This window comes from Hemiscyllium ocellatum, chromosome 6 (assembly GCF_020745735.1).
Source record: "Hemiscyllium ocellatum isolate sHemOce1 chromosome 6, sHemOce1.pat.X.cur, whole genome shotgun sequence".
NCBI lineage: Eukaryota > Metazoa > Chordata > Chondrichthyes > Orectolobiformes > Hemiscylliidae > Hemiscyllium > Hemiscyllium ocellatum.
In genome coordinates, this window is record NC_083406.1 from 90,173,475 (window position 1) to 90,194,487 (window position 21,013).

At 41.6% G+C, this 21,013-nt stretch overlaps 1 protein-coding gene across 1 annotated transcript in view; it reads left to right on the forward strand.

Annotated features, from left to right (window-relative positions):
- Positions 1-21,013, forward strand: part of b3glcta (beta 3-glucosyltransferase a) — a 177,640-nt gene that overhangs the window by 76,773 nt on the left and 79,854 nt on the right. Inside the window, exons 6-9 of the mRNA XM_060826775.1 lie at positions 4,984-5,092; positions 5,559-5,695; positions 8,272-8,335; positions 14,784-14,915. Of these exons, the coding sequence (XP_060682758.1) occupies positions 4,984-5,092; positions 5,559-5,695; positions 8,272-8,335; positions 14,784-14,915 (442 nt within the window). The remainder of the gene's footprint in view (positions 1-4,983; positions 5,093-5,558; positions 5,696-8,271; positions 8,336-14,783; positions 14,916-21,013) is intronic.

The following is a 21,013-nucleotide window of genomic DNA, read 5'->3' on the forward strand; positions in this document are numbered from 1 at the left end:
TCATCAACTCACTTGCCATCACCAGGGTGGGGGATATTACTTCCTGGTGATTCATGTACCAGGGCATCTAGATCCTTCTGTATCACTATGCTCGATAGTCTCCCTCTCTCCAAGCCAGGAGTATACTACTTTTCTATTCTTTGTGCCAAAATAAACTGAAGAGTTGTTTGTCTTGAATAGCTGGATTTTCATCGTCCTCTTGAGATGGGAAAAGGGAAACCTCATAAAACGGTGGAAGGGTTTGGGAAGAGAGATAACTATTTCCTGCTGGTGTTTGGTGTTACCAGTGACAATAATGTCAGTGTTGGGGGTGTCCACCAACCTGAGATAGTAAACTAATTCCAGATATAAGAGCAAATTACTGCACGTGCTGCAATCTGTACTGAAAACAAAAATGCTGGAATTTGGCACTGTGGCTCAGTGGTTAGCACTATTGCCTCACAGCATCAGGGACCCGGGTTCGATTCTAATCTCAGGTGACTATCTGTGTGGAGTTTGCACATGCTCCCCATGTCTGCGTGGGTTTCCTCTGGGTGCTGTGGTTTCCTCCCACAATCCAAAGATGTGCAGGTTAGGTGAATTGGTCATGCTGAATTGCCCATAGTGTTCAGGGATGTGTAGGTTAGATGCATTAGTCAGGGGTAAATGTAGAGGAATGGGTTTGGCTGGAATACTGTTCGGAGGGTTGGTGTGGACTTGTTGAGCTGAAGGGCCTGTTTCCGCACTGTAAGGATTCTAAGATCACAGCGAGTCAGATAGTATCCAATGAAAAATGCAAGCTAATGTTTTGAATCTAGATGATTCTTTATCAGAGCTCTGACAAAGAGTCATCTAGACCGTGAAATGTTAGTTTGCTCTTCCTCCATGAATGCAGCCTGAACAGCTGTGATTTCCAGCATTCTTCATTTTCAGTTCAAGAGGCAATTACCTGTTTCATCATCTCTGTGAATGTGAGTCTGCTTTTGTGATACAAAATTAGTTATTCATCTAGTTGTGTGATGAGCAGGAAATGAGTGTAGTGTTTGATATTATCTGTGGATCTTCTGTTGTAAAATGTGTGGTAATTCAAATAATATGCTGGTTTGTTTAAAGGTTAAGACCATGCAATGCATATCAATAACTGTTACAGTGATGCATTGTTGTTGTTTAAGGTGACCTATCCTTTTGAGGACAAAATGGATAGTTGCTTTGACTATGCAAAGCACAAGGTCACCTCAAGTTTAATTATTATCTACTTAGATAACTTTAAAGTTAAATAAATTGATTCATGAAGAAATTAATAGGATATTCTGGATTGGCAGACTGTTGCTATTGTAGAGCTACAAGGACCAGTGCTCACATAAGTTATTTAAAATCTATATTAATGACTAAGATGAGGGGACGGTCTAATGCACCCAGGTTGCTAATGATACAAAATTATGTGGGAAAGTAAATATTCAGCAGAATGCAAAGAAATGTTGGCAAGTTAGTTGAGTTGGCAAGAACATGGTGATGAAATACAATGTGTTGTAGTGTGAGATTTTTCATTCTGTTTGGAAAAATACAAAACAATTTTTTTTTGAATGAGGGGAAATAGTTACATTCAGAAAAACCGAAGTGTCTCAGTTTGTAAGTCACAGAAAGTTAACATGTAGATTCAGCTAGCAGTTCAAAAGACAAAGGGTGTGTTAGCTTTTATTAAAAGGGAGGGGAGTATAAAGGTAAATTAATCTTACTATAAATATATAGGACATTGTTGAGATCAGACCTGGAGTTTTGTGTGCCATTTTGTATCTACACTCGAAAATGCAATGAAGGTTTACTAGATTGGATAATAATAGGATGAGCGAATTGAGGACAGGTGGATTAAACCTATATTCCTTGGCTTTAGAAGATGGAGGGATCTAACTGAAATATGTAAAATTTCTTCAGAGGCTTTACAGGGCAGATGCTAAGAAACTGTTTGCACTGGCTGGGAACTTAAACATGAGTTCACAGTCACCGAATCAGGGGTCAACCATTTGGGACTGAAATAAGGAGAAATATCTTCACACAGGTGATTATGTATCTTTGAAATTCTATACCCCATACAAGCTAGGGCTGTGTAGTCATTGAAATTATTCAGAACAGAAGTCAATATGTTTTTGGCAAGAAGGGAATTACATCTATCAGGAGGGTGCAGGAAAGTTGAACTGATATAGCCATGATCTTGACTGGCAGATTAGGCTTTGACTAGATTACTTACACTATAGAAACAAGCCCTTCGGCCCAACAAGTCCACACTGACCCTCCAAAGAGTAATCCAACCAGACCCATTCCCCTACCCTATATTTACCCCTGACTTGGCAATTTAGTATAGCCAATTCACCTGACCTGCACATCTTTAGATTGTGGGAGGAAACTCACGCAGACACTGGGAGAACATGCAAACTCCACACAAACAGTTGCCCCAGGCAGGAATCGAATCCAGGTCTCTGGTGCTGCAAGGCATCAGTGCTAACCGTTGAGCCACCATGCCGTTCATTATCTCTTGATTAGCTAAATGGCCTAATCTAGTTCCTGTTTATCATTTTCTTACGGCCTCATTAGAATGAGCCATGATCTGAACGAGCTTTTCAGTTGAGAACCAGTGCCTTCTCCATGTGCAGCTCTACTGTCTGTACAGTTCAGGAATTTTAAATTGTGGTACAAAATGCCAAATGCTTCTTCAATCTCAGCAGCAGTCAGTAGAAATCTATCAGAAACTGTCCTCATAGCACTTGTGTCTTTTTGTTTGTGTGTTTAAAATAACACTGGTATCCTTCCTGTTGTTGAAAGTGTGTTCAGCTACATTAAGTGACAAAGAGACATTAGCTGCTGCATTAGGATTGAAAATGGCATCACTAGAGTCAATTCAGTGTTACAGACTGACTGATGTCACATGTTGCATACTTCCAGTGCATGCTTCCAGTACCCACATGAATGACTTGCCACAACCTCTTTATGCACAAGCTGCACCAGAATCTTGCATCAGCATCATTTTGGACTCAAAATGGCAGCTGGGCTACAAATTTTGCAATCTGCCCATCTCCATGAGGATTCTCAGGAAGTAGGTCATTTAGCCAGCCTTGTCGTTCAGTTAAATCATGGCTGATCATCTACCTCAATCCACTTTCCTGAACTGTCTCTACCTATTTTGGTATCATCAGCAAATTTGAATATATCGCAATTTGTCACCACGTTCAAACCCTTTATTAACATCATATGGGGAACCTTACTAATCAGCTTCTGAAAATCTAAATACAGTACATCCACTGAGTCTCGCATATCTATTCTACAAGTAATGTCCGCCAAAGACTCAAACATGTTTGTCAAACGTAATTTCTCTTTCATAACTTCAAGTCCATTCTGCCTCATTTTATCATTCTTTTCTCAATCTCCAGTTACCGTATCCTTTATTAATGATTCTATAATTTCCCTCTTATTGTCATCTTATTGTCTGTGTTAGTTAATACCAAATTAGAAAATCCTAATTTTGTTTTTTCTTCCATTCTTAAATTCCATTCTTTGCTATTTTCCAATCTGCAGCAACCTTCCCAGAATAAAAAAAATCAGCAATACATCTTCCTAGCCACCTCCTTCTAAACTCTAGGATGTAGCTCATCTGATCCACAGGATTAATTACCTTTAAAAAGTTAACCTTTGAGGTACCCTCTCTTTATTAATATTACCTTCAGTCTGATTGGTTGAGGGTGTTACTGTTGTTTGCCCTGTTCACACAGGTGCCTCTTCGATGGCAATGCAAAAGTCTACATAAAATCTGTAAGCAAGTGCAAGTTCATTGAATAGCGAGCACTATTTGCTCATTAAGGTGGTAAAAACAATGACTGCAGATGCTGGAAACCAGATTCTGGATTATCCGTCGTCATTTCCGCCACCTCCAAAAAGACCCCACCACCAGGGATATATTTCCCTTCCCGCCTTCCGCAAAGACCGTTCCCTCCGTGACTACCTGGTCAGGTCCACACCCCCCTACAACCCACCCTCCCATCCTGGCACTTTCCCCTGCCACCGCAGGAACTGTAAAACCTGTGCCCACACCTCCTCCCTCACCTCCAACGAAGGCCCTAAAGGAGCCTTCCACATCCATCAAAATTTTACCTGCACATCCACCAAAATCATTTATTGTATCCGTTGCTCCCGATGCGATCTCCTCTTCATTGGGGAGACTGGGCGCCTCCTAGCAGAGCGCTTTAGGGAACATCTCTGGGACACCCGCACCAATCAACCACACCCCCCGTGGCCCAACATTTCAACTCCCCCTCCCACTCTGCTGAGGACATGAAGGTCCTGAGTCTCCTTCACCGCCGCTCCCTCACCACCAGACGCCTGGAGGAAGAACGCCTCATCTTCCGCCTCGGAACACTTCAACCCCAGGGCATCAATGTGGATTTCAACAGTTTCCATATTTCCCCTTCTTCCACCTCATCCTAATTCCTAACTTCCAGCTCAGCACTGTCCCCATGACTTGTCCGGACTTGCCCTTCCTGCCTGTCTCCTTTTCCACCCATCCACTCCACCCTCTCCTCCCTGACCTATCACCTTCATCCCCTCCCCCACTCACTCATTGTACTCTATGCTACTTTCTCCCCACCCCCACCCTCCTCTAGCTTATCTCTCCACGCTTCAGGCTCACTGCCTTTATTCCTGATGAAGGGCTTTTGCCCAAAATGTCGATTTCACTGCACTTTGGATGCTGCCTGAACTGCTGTGCTCTTCCAGCACCACTAATCCAGAAACTATTTGCTCATTGCTAACTGAAAAAAATAACTTGGTCATTTTGTTTTCTCTGGGAAGCATCTAAGTGGTCAGTTGATTCTTGGAAATAAATAAAATAGCATGTTAACAGCTGGATGAAATGATTTGCATTCGAATGGAATGAGTGATGAATCCGATGATATCTATAATTAGGTTTTAATAGGAGTGAATTATTCTGATATTAATTTTGCCTTTTTTCTTCATTAGCCTTTCAGCTAATTATGGCAAGAAATCCTGGATTTTCTTTTGTGAAGAACAAACCAGGATTCATGTTCCAAAGTTGTTGGAGGTCATTAGTAGATATGACAAAACAAAGGTATTCCAGTGAATGAAACTTGGCCAGGGAGCTTTATGATTAATGTTGCCCTTTAATGCTGTATTTTTTTCTGAATTAACAATTCACACTTGATGGAGAAACTGACACACTCTTAATTAAATAACTGTCATCACACCTTTCCCTGGCCTGCTTTGTTTGCTTTGAGAAAATCGCAAATGATGTGTGTACTCTTAAACACACCAGAGTGCAATTTTTATAATTATAATTTCAGAAAATATATAATGTTTATCTGATATAGTATAGACTTAATTGCTTGCTAATGTTTTTTACTCTCAAATTTGTCTGATAAATGAATCTAAATACAATTTTCAAACCTCTGCAATTTATACATGTTTATAAAATAGTGCATTACTGATTTTTTTTATGTCACTTTCATGTGTAAAGTCTTCACTGGAATGATAAGCTCATTGTTTTAAACTTTATGTGTGTTATATATTTGCTATAGGAATGGTTCTTAGGAAGGGCTCTGTATGATGAACAATCTACAATTATTCACCATTATGCTTTTGCTGAAGATCCAGTGACTTTTAAATATCCAGATTTTGCAGCTGGCTGGGCCTTGAGTATTCCACTTGTCAACAGGTATGTGACTGATTAGCATATAATTAACTAACAGTGTGGATAATACCTTTCCATTTGCAATAAATCCTGGCTTATCCTAATTAGATTAGATTACTAGATTACTTACAGTGTGGAAACAGGCCCTTCAGCCCAACAAGTCCACACCGACCCGCCGAAGCGTAACCCACCCATACCCCTACATTTACCCCCTACCTAACACTACGGACAATTTAGCATGGCCAATTCACCTGACCCGCACATCTTTGGAATGTGGGAGGAAACTAGAGCACCCGGAGGAAACCCACGCTGGCACGGGGAGAACGTGCAAACTCCACACAGTCAGTCGCCTGAGGCGGGAATTGAACCCGGATCTCTGGCGCTGTGAGGCAGCAGTGCTAACCACTGTGCCACCGTTATTGGAAATGTATTATTGGTATTATAGAGTCACACAGCACGGAAATAAGCCCATTGGACCAACCCATGCAGAACAGGTTTCCTAAAATGAATCAGTCCCATTTGCCTATGTTTGGCCCATATCCCTCTAAACCTTTCCTGTCCATGTACCTGTCCAAAAGTCTTTTAAATGTTGTAATTGCACTCATCTCCATCACTTCCTCTAGCAGCTTGTTTCATACATGCTCCACCCTCTGTGTGAAAAAGCTGCCCGTTAGGTCCCTTTTAAATCTTTTCCCTCTCACCTTAAATCTATGCCCTGTACTTTTGGATTCCCCCATCCTGGGAAATAAACCTTGCTGCTAAGTGAGATAATTGGAGTAAAGTTACCATCAAACTCCAGGAAGCCTTCTAACATTTGAGAAACAATGAGCTCCCACTTCTGATGAATGAAAGGAGGCCATTGCAAAATGGAGATGTCACTCTTCAACGTGTAAATTTTTAAATAAGAAAAGTCATCAGTTGCACGGCCATTATCATAGAGGGGAAGCAGAGGCTCAGTAGAAAATTTTAGTTAGGCTTGTTAATTGGCATCATACTGATTACCAACATTTGTCAGCAGGTAGCTTCATTCTCTTCCATCTCCCCCGCCATCCCAGAAAGTATAGATTAGATACCATGGTAACAGTCATCATGGCCATAAGAGTGTAAGAACTATCATTGGGATCGGCTAGAAATGAAAGTGAATTACCAGCTTTCTTTTACTTGCAGTTTAAAATAGTGCCTGGTCAACCTTTTGATAGCATTTCCATTCAGATAGTTATAGTGAGATATGATTCAGGTTCACCATTTCATAGATTTTGCACAATGTCCTTAATGGTGTGAACATTTCTATGGGATAAAACTAAAGGTCAGTTTACAAAACTTCGCTTTAAAAATGGGAAATCCAGCACTGTTCTCACTCAAGTTCTGACTCCCTAACTTCCACTATCATTGTTAGATTTTTGAAGAACTAAATAAAATTCTTGCCTGTTTGTTTTAATGACTTTGTATTTTATTATGGTGACTGGTATTGTGGAAGTACATGTTGGGTATAATGCAGTTTGTCAATCACCTTCCAAACATATATGAACATATTGTTAATAATATTACAACCTTTAGCAGAATTAATGAGAGATTATAACAACCTTTCTCACCAACAGATGATCACTGTGCTGATGAAATTGAAATTGAAATGATTTTAGATTTCACCAGCATCATGCATCAGCACAGTGTGGATTCACATTAAGTTCAGTAGCCATAGTATCTTACTGGAGGGTTTACTGGGTATTTGAGCCACATTCATGAAAGTTTAGAAAGTTAATGACAGATTTGGCAACAGTGTGTTAAATTAATTAACTTTTAACTGATTCCAGACAAGCTCAGTGTATAGTTTTATGTGACCATCTTGTAAATGTCATTAAACTATTTCCATCAAAGCTGCTGTTCCATGACTGTAACATAAATTATCTTCTTAACTGTGCAATAAAAGTTTTTGATGATTCATTGTGGGAATATTGCCCAGGTGTTGGGTGGAGTTTGGTGCCAACTTTGAAAATGGTCACACAATCTAGTATTATAAATTGGGTCCTAAATGCATGAATCATTGAATACATCTGTCCTAATAGCCTGGCTTGTAATGATTTAGGGCACTTGATGTGATCTTTACAGATTATGAATGACAATCAGTAATTTGGATGTGTATGTTAGTTAACCTAATTTCACTTCCTCATAATTGGACATCCATTTATTTTAATTGATGGCAAGGCAAGTGGACTCAGAGTCAGGGATGTATGCATGAACTCCATATCTGGCAATGTGACCCAAGAAAACAAATGATTTTTGTTTTCAGTGCTACAATTTCTGGTGTTACATGTCAAAAGGAGAAAATATAGCTGTAAGCTTCACCAGATGTCAAACGATTACAAAGTATACATTGTGTTTGAAACAGTTTTGTGTCTGTAATTCTGGCTACAGCATCTTCACCTAATCCTTTTGTGTTATCTCTGAGGCTCTGTCAGATTTGTAACTGATTGCAAGAAAATTATTTAGTCAAGTGCACTTCTCAGGGATGACATCATACAGTGAAATTAGCTACATCTCAAAAATAGATTACATCAGTTTTATCTGAAATTAACTTTTCCTCACTTCTGTTACATTAACAGGCTTTCAAACCAATTGAAGATAGAAAAACCTTTTGCAGACTTTACTATAGACTTGAAACATGAGGTATGTGATAGTTAATAATGTTTAGTAAAATAGCCACAAATTATTGACAATCTTTAAAAACTTTTCCATATGCTAAGTAATTAATAGTAAGCTTTAGTTATTTTTAACTTCTTTCTTACCTGCTGCTTATTTGAATGCTGTAATTTTCTTTTTAAATGCATTTATTGTAAAATAAGCCAAAACACTATTTCATACGATATAAATCAAACAGTCCCACCATTATGTATTTAACTCAAGTTGTTAATATAAAACCTGGATTTGAATACAGTCAGATCAAGGTGGTAAAAATCCTCCTCATCTGCAAATAGCAAGGTCCTATTGAATATACAAAATCTCAACCCATCCCATTGAATTACTTTCTGGGATCTTTTAGTGAAGCTGTCACATGTTTATGAACTGAAAGAGATGGCTGAATATTGTTGCCCATTGCAAATGCTATACCTCCAAATGAACTGAATATTGCACTCATTATGTCTGCCATGTTTGAAGAGTCCTGTAACTGTCCAACAATTGGAAAAATAATTAATGGCTAAGAGAAAATGTCACTATTTATGATAAATGTGATACACTTTTGATGAATAAATCAGTAACATTTTGGACCAAGGGACTGATTGAATCGTGTAGATATTCTTGTTGATGATTTTGGCATGCGTCGCACTCTCCCATTCCCTTCCATGTCAATACTGATCCCTGGCTATGACATACTAGGTGGTCTTGTTTGCGCACTGCCCATGTGTTCTCAATGTAATTCCGACAGCCTGTCCTGAGGAAGAGCTTTGGGTAAAAACACTTGTTCCCCTTTAAAACGTATTTCACTTTGATACCTAGTTCATCCCTCTTTGGCCAAAAGCATTTGAGAATGCCTGACACCTTTTGTATTGTGCCAGCCCGTTCATTTATGATAACTTACCAAACTGCCTTCAGTCTGAGATCATGAGCTGCTTCTTCCTGAAGTTGATTGTATTGGTGCTGAACAAACTTTATCAGATTGATCTTAATCACATCTTCCACCTCGATGGCAACATGGATTACTTGTAAATCTAACAGAATGTTTGCAGTCTTACTTGGATTTGTAATCTGTCCAGTGTGTCTGAGGTTATCATTTGGTACTGGATGGGTAGCAGAAGTTGAAGTTGAAGTCCCTTACTTTTGGTAGACGTTATTATTGTCTTGTCAGTAGTTTAAGTCAGATTATCTCCACTGCTTTGTGATCAGTTTCTGCAATGAATTACTCACTGAACAAGTAGGAATGGAAGCTTCTGCTATTGAATATTATATAGCAAGTGTTTTCCACTGTACAGACCTTGAGATCCAAATGCAACTAGTTTGCCATCTTGCATGTTGCAAGGTCCTAGCCCTTCCTGAGATTTATTGACTTCCAGGACTGTCTTCTTCCTTTAGCCATAGTATTATGGTATAAAACTTTGGTTAGACTACATTTGGAATACTGCATCCAATTCTGGTCGCCCTATTATAGGAAAGATGTCGATGCTTTGGAGAGGGTTCAGAGGAGGTTTACCAGGATGCTGCCTGGACTGGAGGGCTTATCTTATGAAGAGAGGTTGACTGAGCACGGACTTTTTTCATTGGAGAAAAGGAGGAGGAGAGGGGACCTAATTGAGGTATACAAGATAATGAGAGGCATAGATAGAGTCGATAGCCAGAGACTATTACCCAGGGCAGAAATGACCAACATGAGGGGTCATAGTTTTAAGCTGGTTGGAGGAAAGTATAGAGGCGATGTCAGAGGTGGGTTCTTTACACAGAGAGTTGTGAGAGCATGGAATGCGTTGCCAGCAGCAGTTGTGGAAGCAAGGTCTTTGGGGACATTTAAGAGACTACTGGACATGCATATGGTCACAGAAATTTGAGGGTGTATACATGAGGATCAGTGGTCGGCACAACATCGTGGGATGAAGGGTCTATTCTGTGCTGTACTGTTCCATGTTATCTATGGATGCACATTTCTGATGACAGTATTTGTTTAAGTTATTTGATCATGTGTTAATGGTCCTCTTGCCATACATGGCTCCTTAAGAGCTCTCATAATTTTTTGGAGATTAGATTACTTACAGTGTGTAAACAGGCCCTTCGGCCCAACAAGTCCACACTGACCCTCTGAAGAGCAACCCACCCAGACCCATTCCCCTACATTTACACCTTCACCTAACACTACGGGCAATTTAGCATGGCCAATTCACCTAACCTGCACGTTTTTAGACTGTGGGAGGAAACCAGAGCACCCAGAGGAAACCGACGCAGGCACAGGGAGAATGTGCAAACTCCACACAGACAGTTGCCTGAAGCAGGAATTGAACCTGGGTCTCTGGCGCTGCGAGGCAGCAGTGCTAACCACTGTGCCAATGCTTTGTCAGAAAAGTTTGATGTTTCAAATTTGAAAGAACCAGACATCTCTGCAGATTTTCTTTCACATGATGAGTTAGCACATGGCATGCATCTTTCACATTGCCCTGGGTTGGACAAATCCTGTTGTCAGAACCTTTCTAGATTGCCTGGGGAAGGTACACAGGGAGGAAAATAGCAGTTTCCAGAGGAAACAGACACATTTGGTCTTAAGCCCTCAGAAACCCAAATAGGTCAGTTATTCCTGTTTTGCATTTATTAGTATATCATGAATCTTCATTAAAAACGTAATTACATTCTTAAGCATAATATTCTTACCTGAAAACCAGGAAAAATAATGTTATAATATCCAGCTAAATATTCTAAACATGTAACTGGGTGGAATGCATCTTCGCAGATCTGGTGAATGTCATAAACCATAAGATGTAGGAACATAAGGAGGCCGTTCAGCCTATCAAGTCTTCTTTGTCATTATCTGAGGACCTGGCTGATCTGTAATCTTAAACTCCACTTTCCTGCCTTTTCCTCATAACCCTTGATTCATTTAATTATTAAAGATTATGTCTATCTCAGCCTTGAATATTCTTAATGACCCAACCTTGACAGTTCTCTGCGGTAAGGAATTCCACAGATTTACAATTGAGTGCGAGAAATAATTCCTCTTCATCCCTGTCTTATTCTGAGATTATACCTTTTGGCCACAGACCCTCCCGCAAGGGAAACAACCTTTTCACATCTATTTACCAAGTCTACGAAGAACCTTATATGTTTCAATGAGGACATCGCTCATTCTTTTGTTTTCAAATGAGTATAGGTCCAACCTACACAACCTCTCCTCATAAAACAGTCCCTCCATATTTGATATCACCCTAGTGAACCTTCTCTGGTCTGCCTTCAAGTATATCTTTCCATAGATAGGCATCCCAAAACTTTTCGCAGTATTCCAACCATGTTCTGACTAGTGTTTTGTGCAGTTTCAGCAAAAGCTCCTGACTTTCATACTCCATTCCCATGGAGAAAAAAGCCAACATTCCCTGTGCCTTCTGTATTAACTGCTGAGTTGATAGCTTTTTTTCATAGCTGAGGACTCCAAATCCCTCTGCTCCATGGCTGTTTGTGGTCCTTCTCTATTTAAATAAAGTTCAGCTCCTTCATTCTTCCTGCGAAAGTGCTTAATGTTCGACCTTCCCTATTACAGTCCACTTGTCAAGTTTTAATCTGTCTGCATCCCTTTCTATTTTTTTGTAATCCGTAAACTTAGTGATAGTCAAGTATAACATTCACTTTCCTCATCCAATTCATCAATATCTATCGTAAGTAATTGTGGTGCCAGGATTGATCCCTGTGGGATACCACTAGTTACAGGTTGCAGTCCTGAAAATGCCCTCCTTATCCAATTCTCTGACTTCTTTTAATTTGTCAGACCAGTATCCATGCTAATATCCTACGTCCAACAGCATAAGCTCTTATCTTATTAAGTATCTTAATGTATACATCTTACCAAGTGCCTTCTGAAAATCCAAAAGTATTACGTCCACTGATTTCCCTTTATCTCTCCTGCTTGTCACCTCTTCAAAGAACTCTGGAAACCTTTGTCAGGCATGACTTTGCCTTCCTGAAGCCATACTGACTCTGCTTGATCATTTTATGAATTTCCAAATGGTGTGCTATTATATCCTTTGAAGTAGACTCTAACATTTTCCCAATAACGGATGTTTAGCCAACTGGCCTATAGTTACCTGTTTCTTGACTCCTTCCTTTTCTAAATAAAGGCGTTACGCTGGCAGCTTTCCAATCCCTTGGTGCTTCTTCTGAATTGAAGGATTCCTGGAAGATTAATACCAGTGTATTTGTTGTCTCTCGTTATTTCTCTGTCATTTTCATTTCTTCTCTTTTCGTCCCTCCTTTCTTGTCCCCACTAATCACTTGGACTTACCTGGAGGGCAGTGGAAGAGCTGGCAAGCTCTGGAGGCAGAGCAGAGGCTAGAGTGGAGGCTGACGATGGGATTCGAGTACCGGAGAGAAGCCTGGAGCGGGGAAGCAGTCCTGGAGTGTGGAAGCAGTCCTGGAGCGGAGCCTAGAGTGAGGAAGCAGTCCCGGAGTGGAGACCAGAGTGGGGAAACAGTCCCGGAGCGGAGACCAGAGTCCGGAGTGGGGAAACAGTCCCGGAGTGGGGAAGCAGTCCCAGAGTGGGGACCCGAGCGGGCAAGCAGTCCCGGGGCGGAGACCCGAGCGGGGAAGTAGTCCCAGAGCGGAGACTGGGATGGGGAAGCAGTCCCGGAGGGGAGACCAGAGTGAGGAAGCAGTCCCGGAGTGGAGACCCAAGCGGGGAGGCAGTCCCAGAGCGGAGACTGGGATGGGGAAGCAGTCCCGGAGGGGAGACTGGAGTGAGGAAGCAGTCCTAGAGCGGAGACCGGAGTGGGGAAGCAATCCCGGAGCGGAGACCAGAGTGAGGAAGCAGTCCCGGAGTGGAGACCCAAGCAGGGAAGCAGTCCCAGAGTGGAGACCGAAGTGGGAAAACAGTCCCGGAGCGGAGACCAGAGTGAGGAAGCATTCCCGAAGTGGAGACCGGAGTGGGGAAGCAGTCCCGGAGTGGAGACCCGAGTGGGGAAGCAGTCCCGGAGTGGGGACCCGAGCGGGCAAGCAGTCACGGAGTGGTGCCTGGAGTGAGGAAGCAATCCCTGAGCAGAGACCGGAGTGGGGAAGCAGTCACGGAGCGGAGCTTGGAGTGAGGAAGCAGTCCCGGAGTGGAGACCCGAGCGGGGAAGCAGGCCTGGAGCGGAGCCTGGAGTAAGGAAGCATTCCCGGAGTGGAGACCTGAGTTGGGAAGCAATCCCGGAGTGGAGACCGGAGAGGGGAAGCAGTCCCGGAGCGGAGACCAGAGTCCGGAGTGGGGAAACAGTCCCGGAGCGAAGACCGGAGTGCGGAAGGAATCCCCGGAGTGGAGCTTGGAGTGAGGAAGCAGTCCCGGAGTGGAGACCCGAGCGGGGAAGTAGTCCCGGAGGGGAGACCGGAGCGGAGACCAGAATCCGGAGTGGGAAAACAGTCCCGGAGCGGAGCTTGGAGTGAGGAAGCAGTCCCAGAGCATAGACCCGAGCGGGGAAGCAGTTCTGGAGAGGAGGACAGAGCAGGAGCACAGAGAACAGAGACCGGTATACAAGGCAAGAGCCAGGCGGAGGCTGGTGAAGGGAAGCAGTCTCAGGTGGGGGCTGCTAAGGAAAAGTAGTCTCAAATAAAACTTAACTTGGAGCAGCTGAGAGCGAGTGTGGAGTGGACTGGAGGCTTGGAGCAGAGCAGGACTAGTTGTTGGACTGGGGTCTAACGCAGGCAGTCAGACCATGTGTGGAAGACCCTGCACTGAGCTACTGCAATTTAATGTTTATTTGACTGTAACGTCTATCCTTTTAACTCTATCTTATTTCTAACTCATATTATGAATAAAAAATAATGCAACTACTATTTTTTTATTCCTCTTTGTTGTATTTAAGATTTGTACCTAGGAACTTGTACCTAAGATGGAGCCATAAGAGGCAACATTGTAAAACTTTTCACTGTACCCCTGTACTTCTGTACTTGAGTACACATGGCAATAAATGATATTCTAAAGTATATTCTAATTTCCTTTAAAATCCTGAGATATGTCCCACCATATCGGACATATCAGTCTTCAGCCCATTAGTTTCCCTAGCACATTTCCCCTACTTCTAGTGATATCCCATTGTAGAGAAGGAACATTTGAAATCTTAGATTTCTTTTCATTGGTTATTTTGATAAAGGCATGCAGTAAAATTTTAATTCTTAAATTAATTCTTCAACTTCACTATCATGCCCCGATTTATTTATACATTCTGGTGGGGTTTGTGCATGGTAAGTTGAAGACTGTAACTGCACTTGGAACTTTTGTAAGGAATTATTAATGATGCATGCAACTCTGCGAAATTAGTAAACTCCTCAGGACTGTGTAACTTAATTAGTGTGGTTTTGAGGACTGAATGTCCTGTGTAACTACATAACGCAGTTTTGATCTTGTGATGTGATTTCTTTTAAGTGAAACTGAACGTATTGAAAATATCTGCATTTTCAGATTGCACTCTTTATATCCCAAAAATCTAATGGTCCTCAGCTGACTTCGGTAAAGGAATTTTGTACAGAAGGAGTAACCGCACCTGAAGCAACCAACTGTGCAACTACATTTCATACCTCTCTTCCATTTTGTGTGAGTCACCTTTTTCAATCTATCCCTAACATTGCAAAGTGACTGATGTAAATGATTTAACCGTTCAAAACTTGACAGACTTTATGGATTCTATTCAAACATCCCCTTCTCTCCCAGATACATATAACTGACTTTGATACAATGGAGACAAGTCTTAAGTGGGTTTTCACAATGCTGTCAATGTTCTGCCATTAAGCTCGTTCTGTAGACTGCTGGATATATCTGTTACTTGACATCAAGAAGCAAATGCATTGCTCGCTGTTCTTAAATACAGTTCCCTCAGGATTTTTGAACACTTTGTTCCCAGTTTTGAAATATGAGTTTGAATTACGTAATTTTTGGGATTTTGTTTTAGCTGGTACATACATCTATTATGCAGGTGCTGGGCCTCCTCCATTGCTAAACCCTAACCACCTGATACCTGTAGGAAGAATGCCTCATATTCTGCCTTGGGACCCTCCAACCACGTAGGATTCATGTGGATTTCACCAGTTTCCTCATTTCCTCTCCCCCCCACTTTATCCCAGATTCAACCTTCTAACTCGGCACCGCCCTCATGACCTGTCTTCCTGTCCATCTTCCTTCCCACCTATCTGCTCCACCCTCCTCTCCGACCTATCACCTTTACCCCCACCTTCATCTAGTTATCCCATTCTCAGCTACCTTCCCCCACAGCCCCACCCCTTCCCATTTATCTCTCCAACCCTTTGACTCACAAGCCTCATTCCTAATGAAGGGCTCATGCCCGAAACATTGATTTTCCCGCTCCTCGATGCTGCCTGACCTGCTGTGCTTTTCCAGCAACACGCTCTCGACTCTGATCTCCAGCATCCTGCAGTCCTCGCTTTCTCCACGTACATCTATTAGCCATACTGACAGTACCATTCTGAATAAATTTTCATGGAATAAATTCAGAAATAACCCGCTTTATCTGTAATACATTAGTTCTTGATGAGTTTTGAATTGGCAGCTACTTCTATGCCATTCTTTTTTCAGTATCTTCAGTCATAACCATAGGGGTCTACAGTTTGGAAACAGGCCCTCGGCCTAACTTGCCCATGCCACCCAGTTTTCACAATTAACCTCGTCCTATTGCCTGGATTTGGTCCATATCCCTCCGCACCTATCCCATTCATGTACCTGTGTAAATGTTCCTTAATTTGACAGAATTTGCAGGAATGATTCTGAATAGATTACTCACTGAGCCCTAGTTTGGAAGCATTAATAGCTTTTCATTCCCAGGGTGATTCTAATAGTTAGGTCAAGTCCCAACAAGTTCAACAGGTTTATATCAGAATAATAGGGAGGCAGGGGGGCCTAGTTGTGACTATAAATCCAGAAACTCAGTTAATGTAATGGGAACCCAGGCTCGAATCCCAACATAACAGATTATGGAATTTGAATTCACTGAAAACTATGTGGAATTAAGAATCAGGCATAACTAAAAATGAGGTGTCAACCTGGTGAAGCTATCAAACAGGACGATTTGTGTGCTAAATAGTATAAGCATCAAGTGATAGACAGATCTAAATGATCTCACAACCAATGGATCAAATCTAAGCTCGGCAGGACTATTTCACTCTGTGGTGAACAGTTAAACAACTCATTGGAGGAGAAAACTCAACATACATCCCCATCTTCAAAGATGGAAAAGCCCACCACATGAGGGGAAAAAGATAATTTGCAACAATCTTGAGCCAGACATGCCAAGCGCAGGATCCCTGTTGGCCTCCTCAAGTGGTCCCCAGCATTCCAGATCCCAATCTTCAGCCAATTCAATTCACTTCACGTGATGTCAAGAAACATTTAGAGCACTGGATACTATAAAATCTCTAGGCTCTGACAAATTCCAGCAATATTACTGAAGACTTGTGCTGCAGAACTTGCCACTCCCCTAGCCACGCTGATTCAGTACGCTTAGAATATACTAGCATCTACCCAACAGTGTGGATAATTGCCCAGGTATGTCATGTACTCAAAAAGCAGAACAAATCCAACCCAGCTAATTACACCCCCATCGGTCTATACTCGATCACCAGTAAAGTGCTGCAAAGCATTATTAACCAAGTAGCAAACAGTAGTTGCTCAGTGATGCCCAGTTTAGGTTCCACCAGGATCATTCGGCTCCTGACCTCATCACAGTTTTGGTTCAAAAGAGCTGAATTCCTGAGATCAGTTGAGAGTAGCAGTCCTTGACATCGAGGCCGCATTTGACTTGAGTGTGACATCAAGAAGCCCTAGCAAAACTAGAATTAGTGGCATCAGGGGGCAAACTCTGGTGGTTGGTTGTCTTTATTGAAGGTCAGTCATCCCAGCTCCTGGATATCTCTGCACGAGTTCCTCAGGATAGTGTCCTCGGCCCAACTGTCTTCAGCTGCTTCATCATTAACCTTCCCTCCATCATAAGCTCAGAAGTGGAATGCTTGTCAATGATTGCATAATGTTCAACACCATACATCATCCTTCAGATATTGAAGCAGCCCACATTGAAATGCAACAAGATCTGAACAATCCAAACTTGGGCAGACAAGTGACGAGTAACATTCGGGCCACACAAATGCCAGGCAATGACAATCTCCAGTAAAAGACAATCTCATCACTGCTCTTTGATATTAAATATGTTACCATCACTAAATTCCCATTATTAACATCCATTGATCAGAAACTCGACTGGACTCCCCATAAGAATTCAGTGGCTACCAGATCAGGCCAGGGACCAGAAATACTACAACAAGTAACTCCCCTCCTGACGGGACCATCCCCCCTCCCCCCTGCAGCAAAGCCTGTCCACCATCAAGAAGGCCTTCTTGCCTGGATGAGTGTAACTCCAACAATACTCGAGAAGCTTGACACCATCCAGGACAGAGCAGACCACTTGATTGACATCACATCCACAAGCATCCACTCCCTCTACTACCGATGCTCACTAGCAGCTGTGTGTAGTACCTACAAAATGCACTGCAAAAATTCACCAAAAATCCTGAGATAGATTCAAACCCATAACCACTTCCATCTAGAAGGACAAAGGCAGCAGATATTTGTGAACACCACAAAGTGCAAGTTTCCTTCCAAGCCACTCACCATCCCAACTTGGGAATGTGCAGCAACCCTTTTATTGACCAGCACCTAACGAACCAAGAGTGTGCTGATTGTTCAAATATTCTAGACAATCAAGAGGTCCATAAAAATACACACTAAGTAATAGAATCATAATGCAGGTGGTATACACAGCACTGCTATACTTTACTTAAAGCGTAAATCAATTCAGTAATAATGCAACTGTGTCTTAAATAAAACTTAGCAGCATGGAGCTTCTCACGTGCAGCCTCAACTGACTACTCAGACATATGGTAATTGAGGAGAAATTGACTCGAAATTGAATATATTGTTAATATTTTGTGTGCCCATTTGATTGAACCACAAGTATATTTACATTGAGATAAATAAATTAAAAAGCTGTAATCATTGAACAGAATAATACAGTAAACCTTGCAGCATTTGAGGTATATAACGTTTGCCAGGTTATCGAGTGTGCTGGTTAAAACAAAGTTTTCTGCACCATCGTTCCTTCACTGGAAAATCATGGAAATCCCTCCCTCAGGACATTGTTGATTTACCTACATTACGTGGACTGCAGCAGTTTGAGTAGGCAGCTCACCGTCCCCTTCTCAAAGGCAACTAGGGACAGGCAATGTCCTATGAGTGAATAAAATGAAACTGCCATCTGATCTCCCGTCTGAAAAAGGACCAGTGGAGATGTTCCAATTGGACTCTTTATCCAAACCATATTGGTGTGCCCAGGATTTTATACTCTCAGTCTTTCTTTATCTTCTAATGATAATCAAGAATCTCTGCTGCCTCATCAATTTGACAGCTAATGGAAGCTATTTTTCATCATTTACCCCCTCAAATAATTTTCAATAATTATGGAACTTTTCCTGGGTTCTAATGACAGTGGAAGAATATGGAGAAAATAATGTTACTGGCTGAATATAATTAAAAAGAGAAGATTGACTAAATTAAAATCTGTATGCTGGGCACTAGCTATGTTTCTCAAGTGTATAAGACTCTGTCCTTATGGTTTACATGTGTGAGCAGATTGCTTCATCCTTCTCTGGAAAAATGGTATTTGTTTTTTAATTGTCAGAGTGATGAGCCTCCATCTTCAAAATGTTACCCAATCCTCTTCCAATTATAAGAATTGGAAGCAAAAGTAGTCCATAAGGCGCCTCAAGCCTGCTGCATCATTCAGTAGGATTGTGGCTAATTTCCTCCTCAACTCCACTTTATTTTCCTGTTCAATTTCCTGAATTCACTTGTATTCCAAAGATTATCAATCTCACGTTTTGAATATCCTGAACAACCCTCTATAATAAGAATTCCTCTGAGAAGAAATTTTTCCTCATCTCTGTCACAAGTGGCTGATCCTATCTTGAGACAGTGACCTCTAGTTCTAGGTTCTCCACAAGATCATAAAACATAGAAACAGAGGGTCAGTACAATTAGTGAGATTGTGCCTGATTTAAAAATCTCAACTCCAGTTTTCCTGCCCTTTCAATATAACCCTTGTTTCCCTGTTTTTCTTCACCTTAAATACACTTATTGACTCAGCCTCGACAGTCCTGTGTGATAAAGAATTTCACTGACTCACTATCCTCTCAGAGAAGAAATTCCTCTTCATCTCAGCCTTAAGCGTGTAGCCCACTATTCTGAGATTACACCCTCTGATCCTAGAGTCTCCACAAGGAGAAACGTCCACCATGTCAAGTTTCCTAATATTCTTACACACGTCACTTTCAAATTCCAATGAGTACAAGCCCAACCTTTTCAATCTCTCTTCATGCAAAAATCCATTCTTGTTCAGGATCAACTTATTGAACCTTTTCTGAACTGCCTTCAGTGCTAATATATCTTCCTTCAGTTAAGGAGACAAAAGCATTACAAATATGGTCTAACTAGTACCTTGAATAGTTTTAGCAAGATCTCCCTATTTTGCTTCCAATCCTTTTGAACCAAAGACCAACATTCCGTTTGTTTTCCATGCTACCCACTGACCTTGTATGCTAGCTGCTTCTTATTCCTGCGCCAAAAACACCCGAATCCCTCTGTGCTATAGCTTTCTGTTGTCTTTCCATATTTAAATAATATTCAGCTCTTCTATTCTTCCTGCCTAAGCACATAATGCCACCTCTTCCTACATTATATTTACTTGCTAAGCTTTCTTCCACTCACTTAGCCTGTGTGTGTGTATGTATGTGATATATATATATATATACATACACACATATATCCCTGTGTAGATTCCTTTTGTCATCCTCACGACTTGCCTTCCCAAATATTTTTGTGTAATCCACAAACCCGGTGATAGTACATTTATTTCTATAGTACATATCCAGGTCATTAATATAAATTAAAAGTATAATTTATACTTTTGAATATGGTCTGGTTTGTCAGGATATGATCACGAGCAGGGATGTAATGACAACATTGGGACGGTCTCTCTGTACATATTAGCTCATCAAGAACCCTGATAGTTAATAATCAGGGTTATTAATCTGTGATGTGTCTCCATCACAGATTCCTTTGGCACACTACTAGTTACAGGTTGAAATCTTGAAAATGCCCCTATTATCTCTCCAGCTGAGAATAACAACCTGGAGGTTGTACTTTGATCAATCTGATTAAAATGTTATGACACAACTCAGGCCAGTTGAGAATTGAACCTGGATCACTGGCTCAGAACTAGGGACACTACTACTCTACCACAAGAGCCCTTTCATTTGGAATCTATGAACCTACAATGGGACTGGTGGATTCAGGTAAGTGGGATTCATGGAGGCCAACAACATTCAATATTTGTGTTCTTTGATTCTTTGACAAGATTTGTGAGAAGATTTGTAGCTCGGGTGCTCGTTGTTGTGGTTTTGTTCACCGAGCTGGGAATTTGTGTTGCAGATGTTTTGTCTCCTGTCTAGGTGACATCCTCAGTGCTTGGGAGCCTCCTGTGAAGCGCTTCTGTGATGTTTCCTCCAACGTTTATAGTGATTTGTATCTGCCGCTTCCGCTTGTCAGTTCCAGCTGTCCATTGCAGTGGCCGG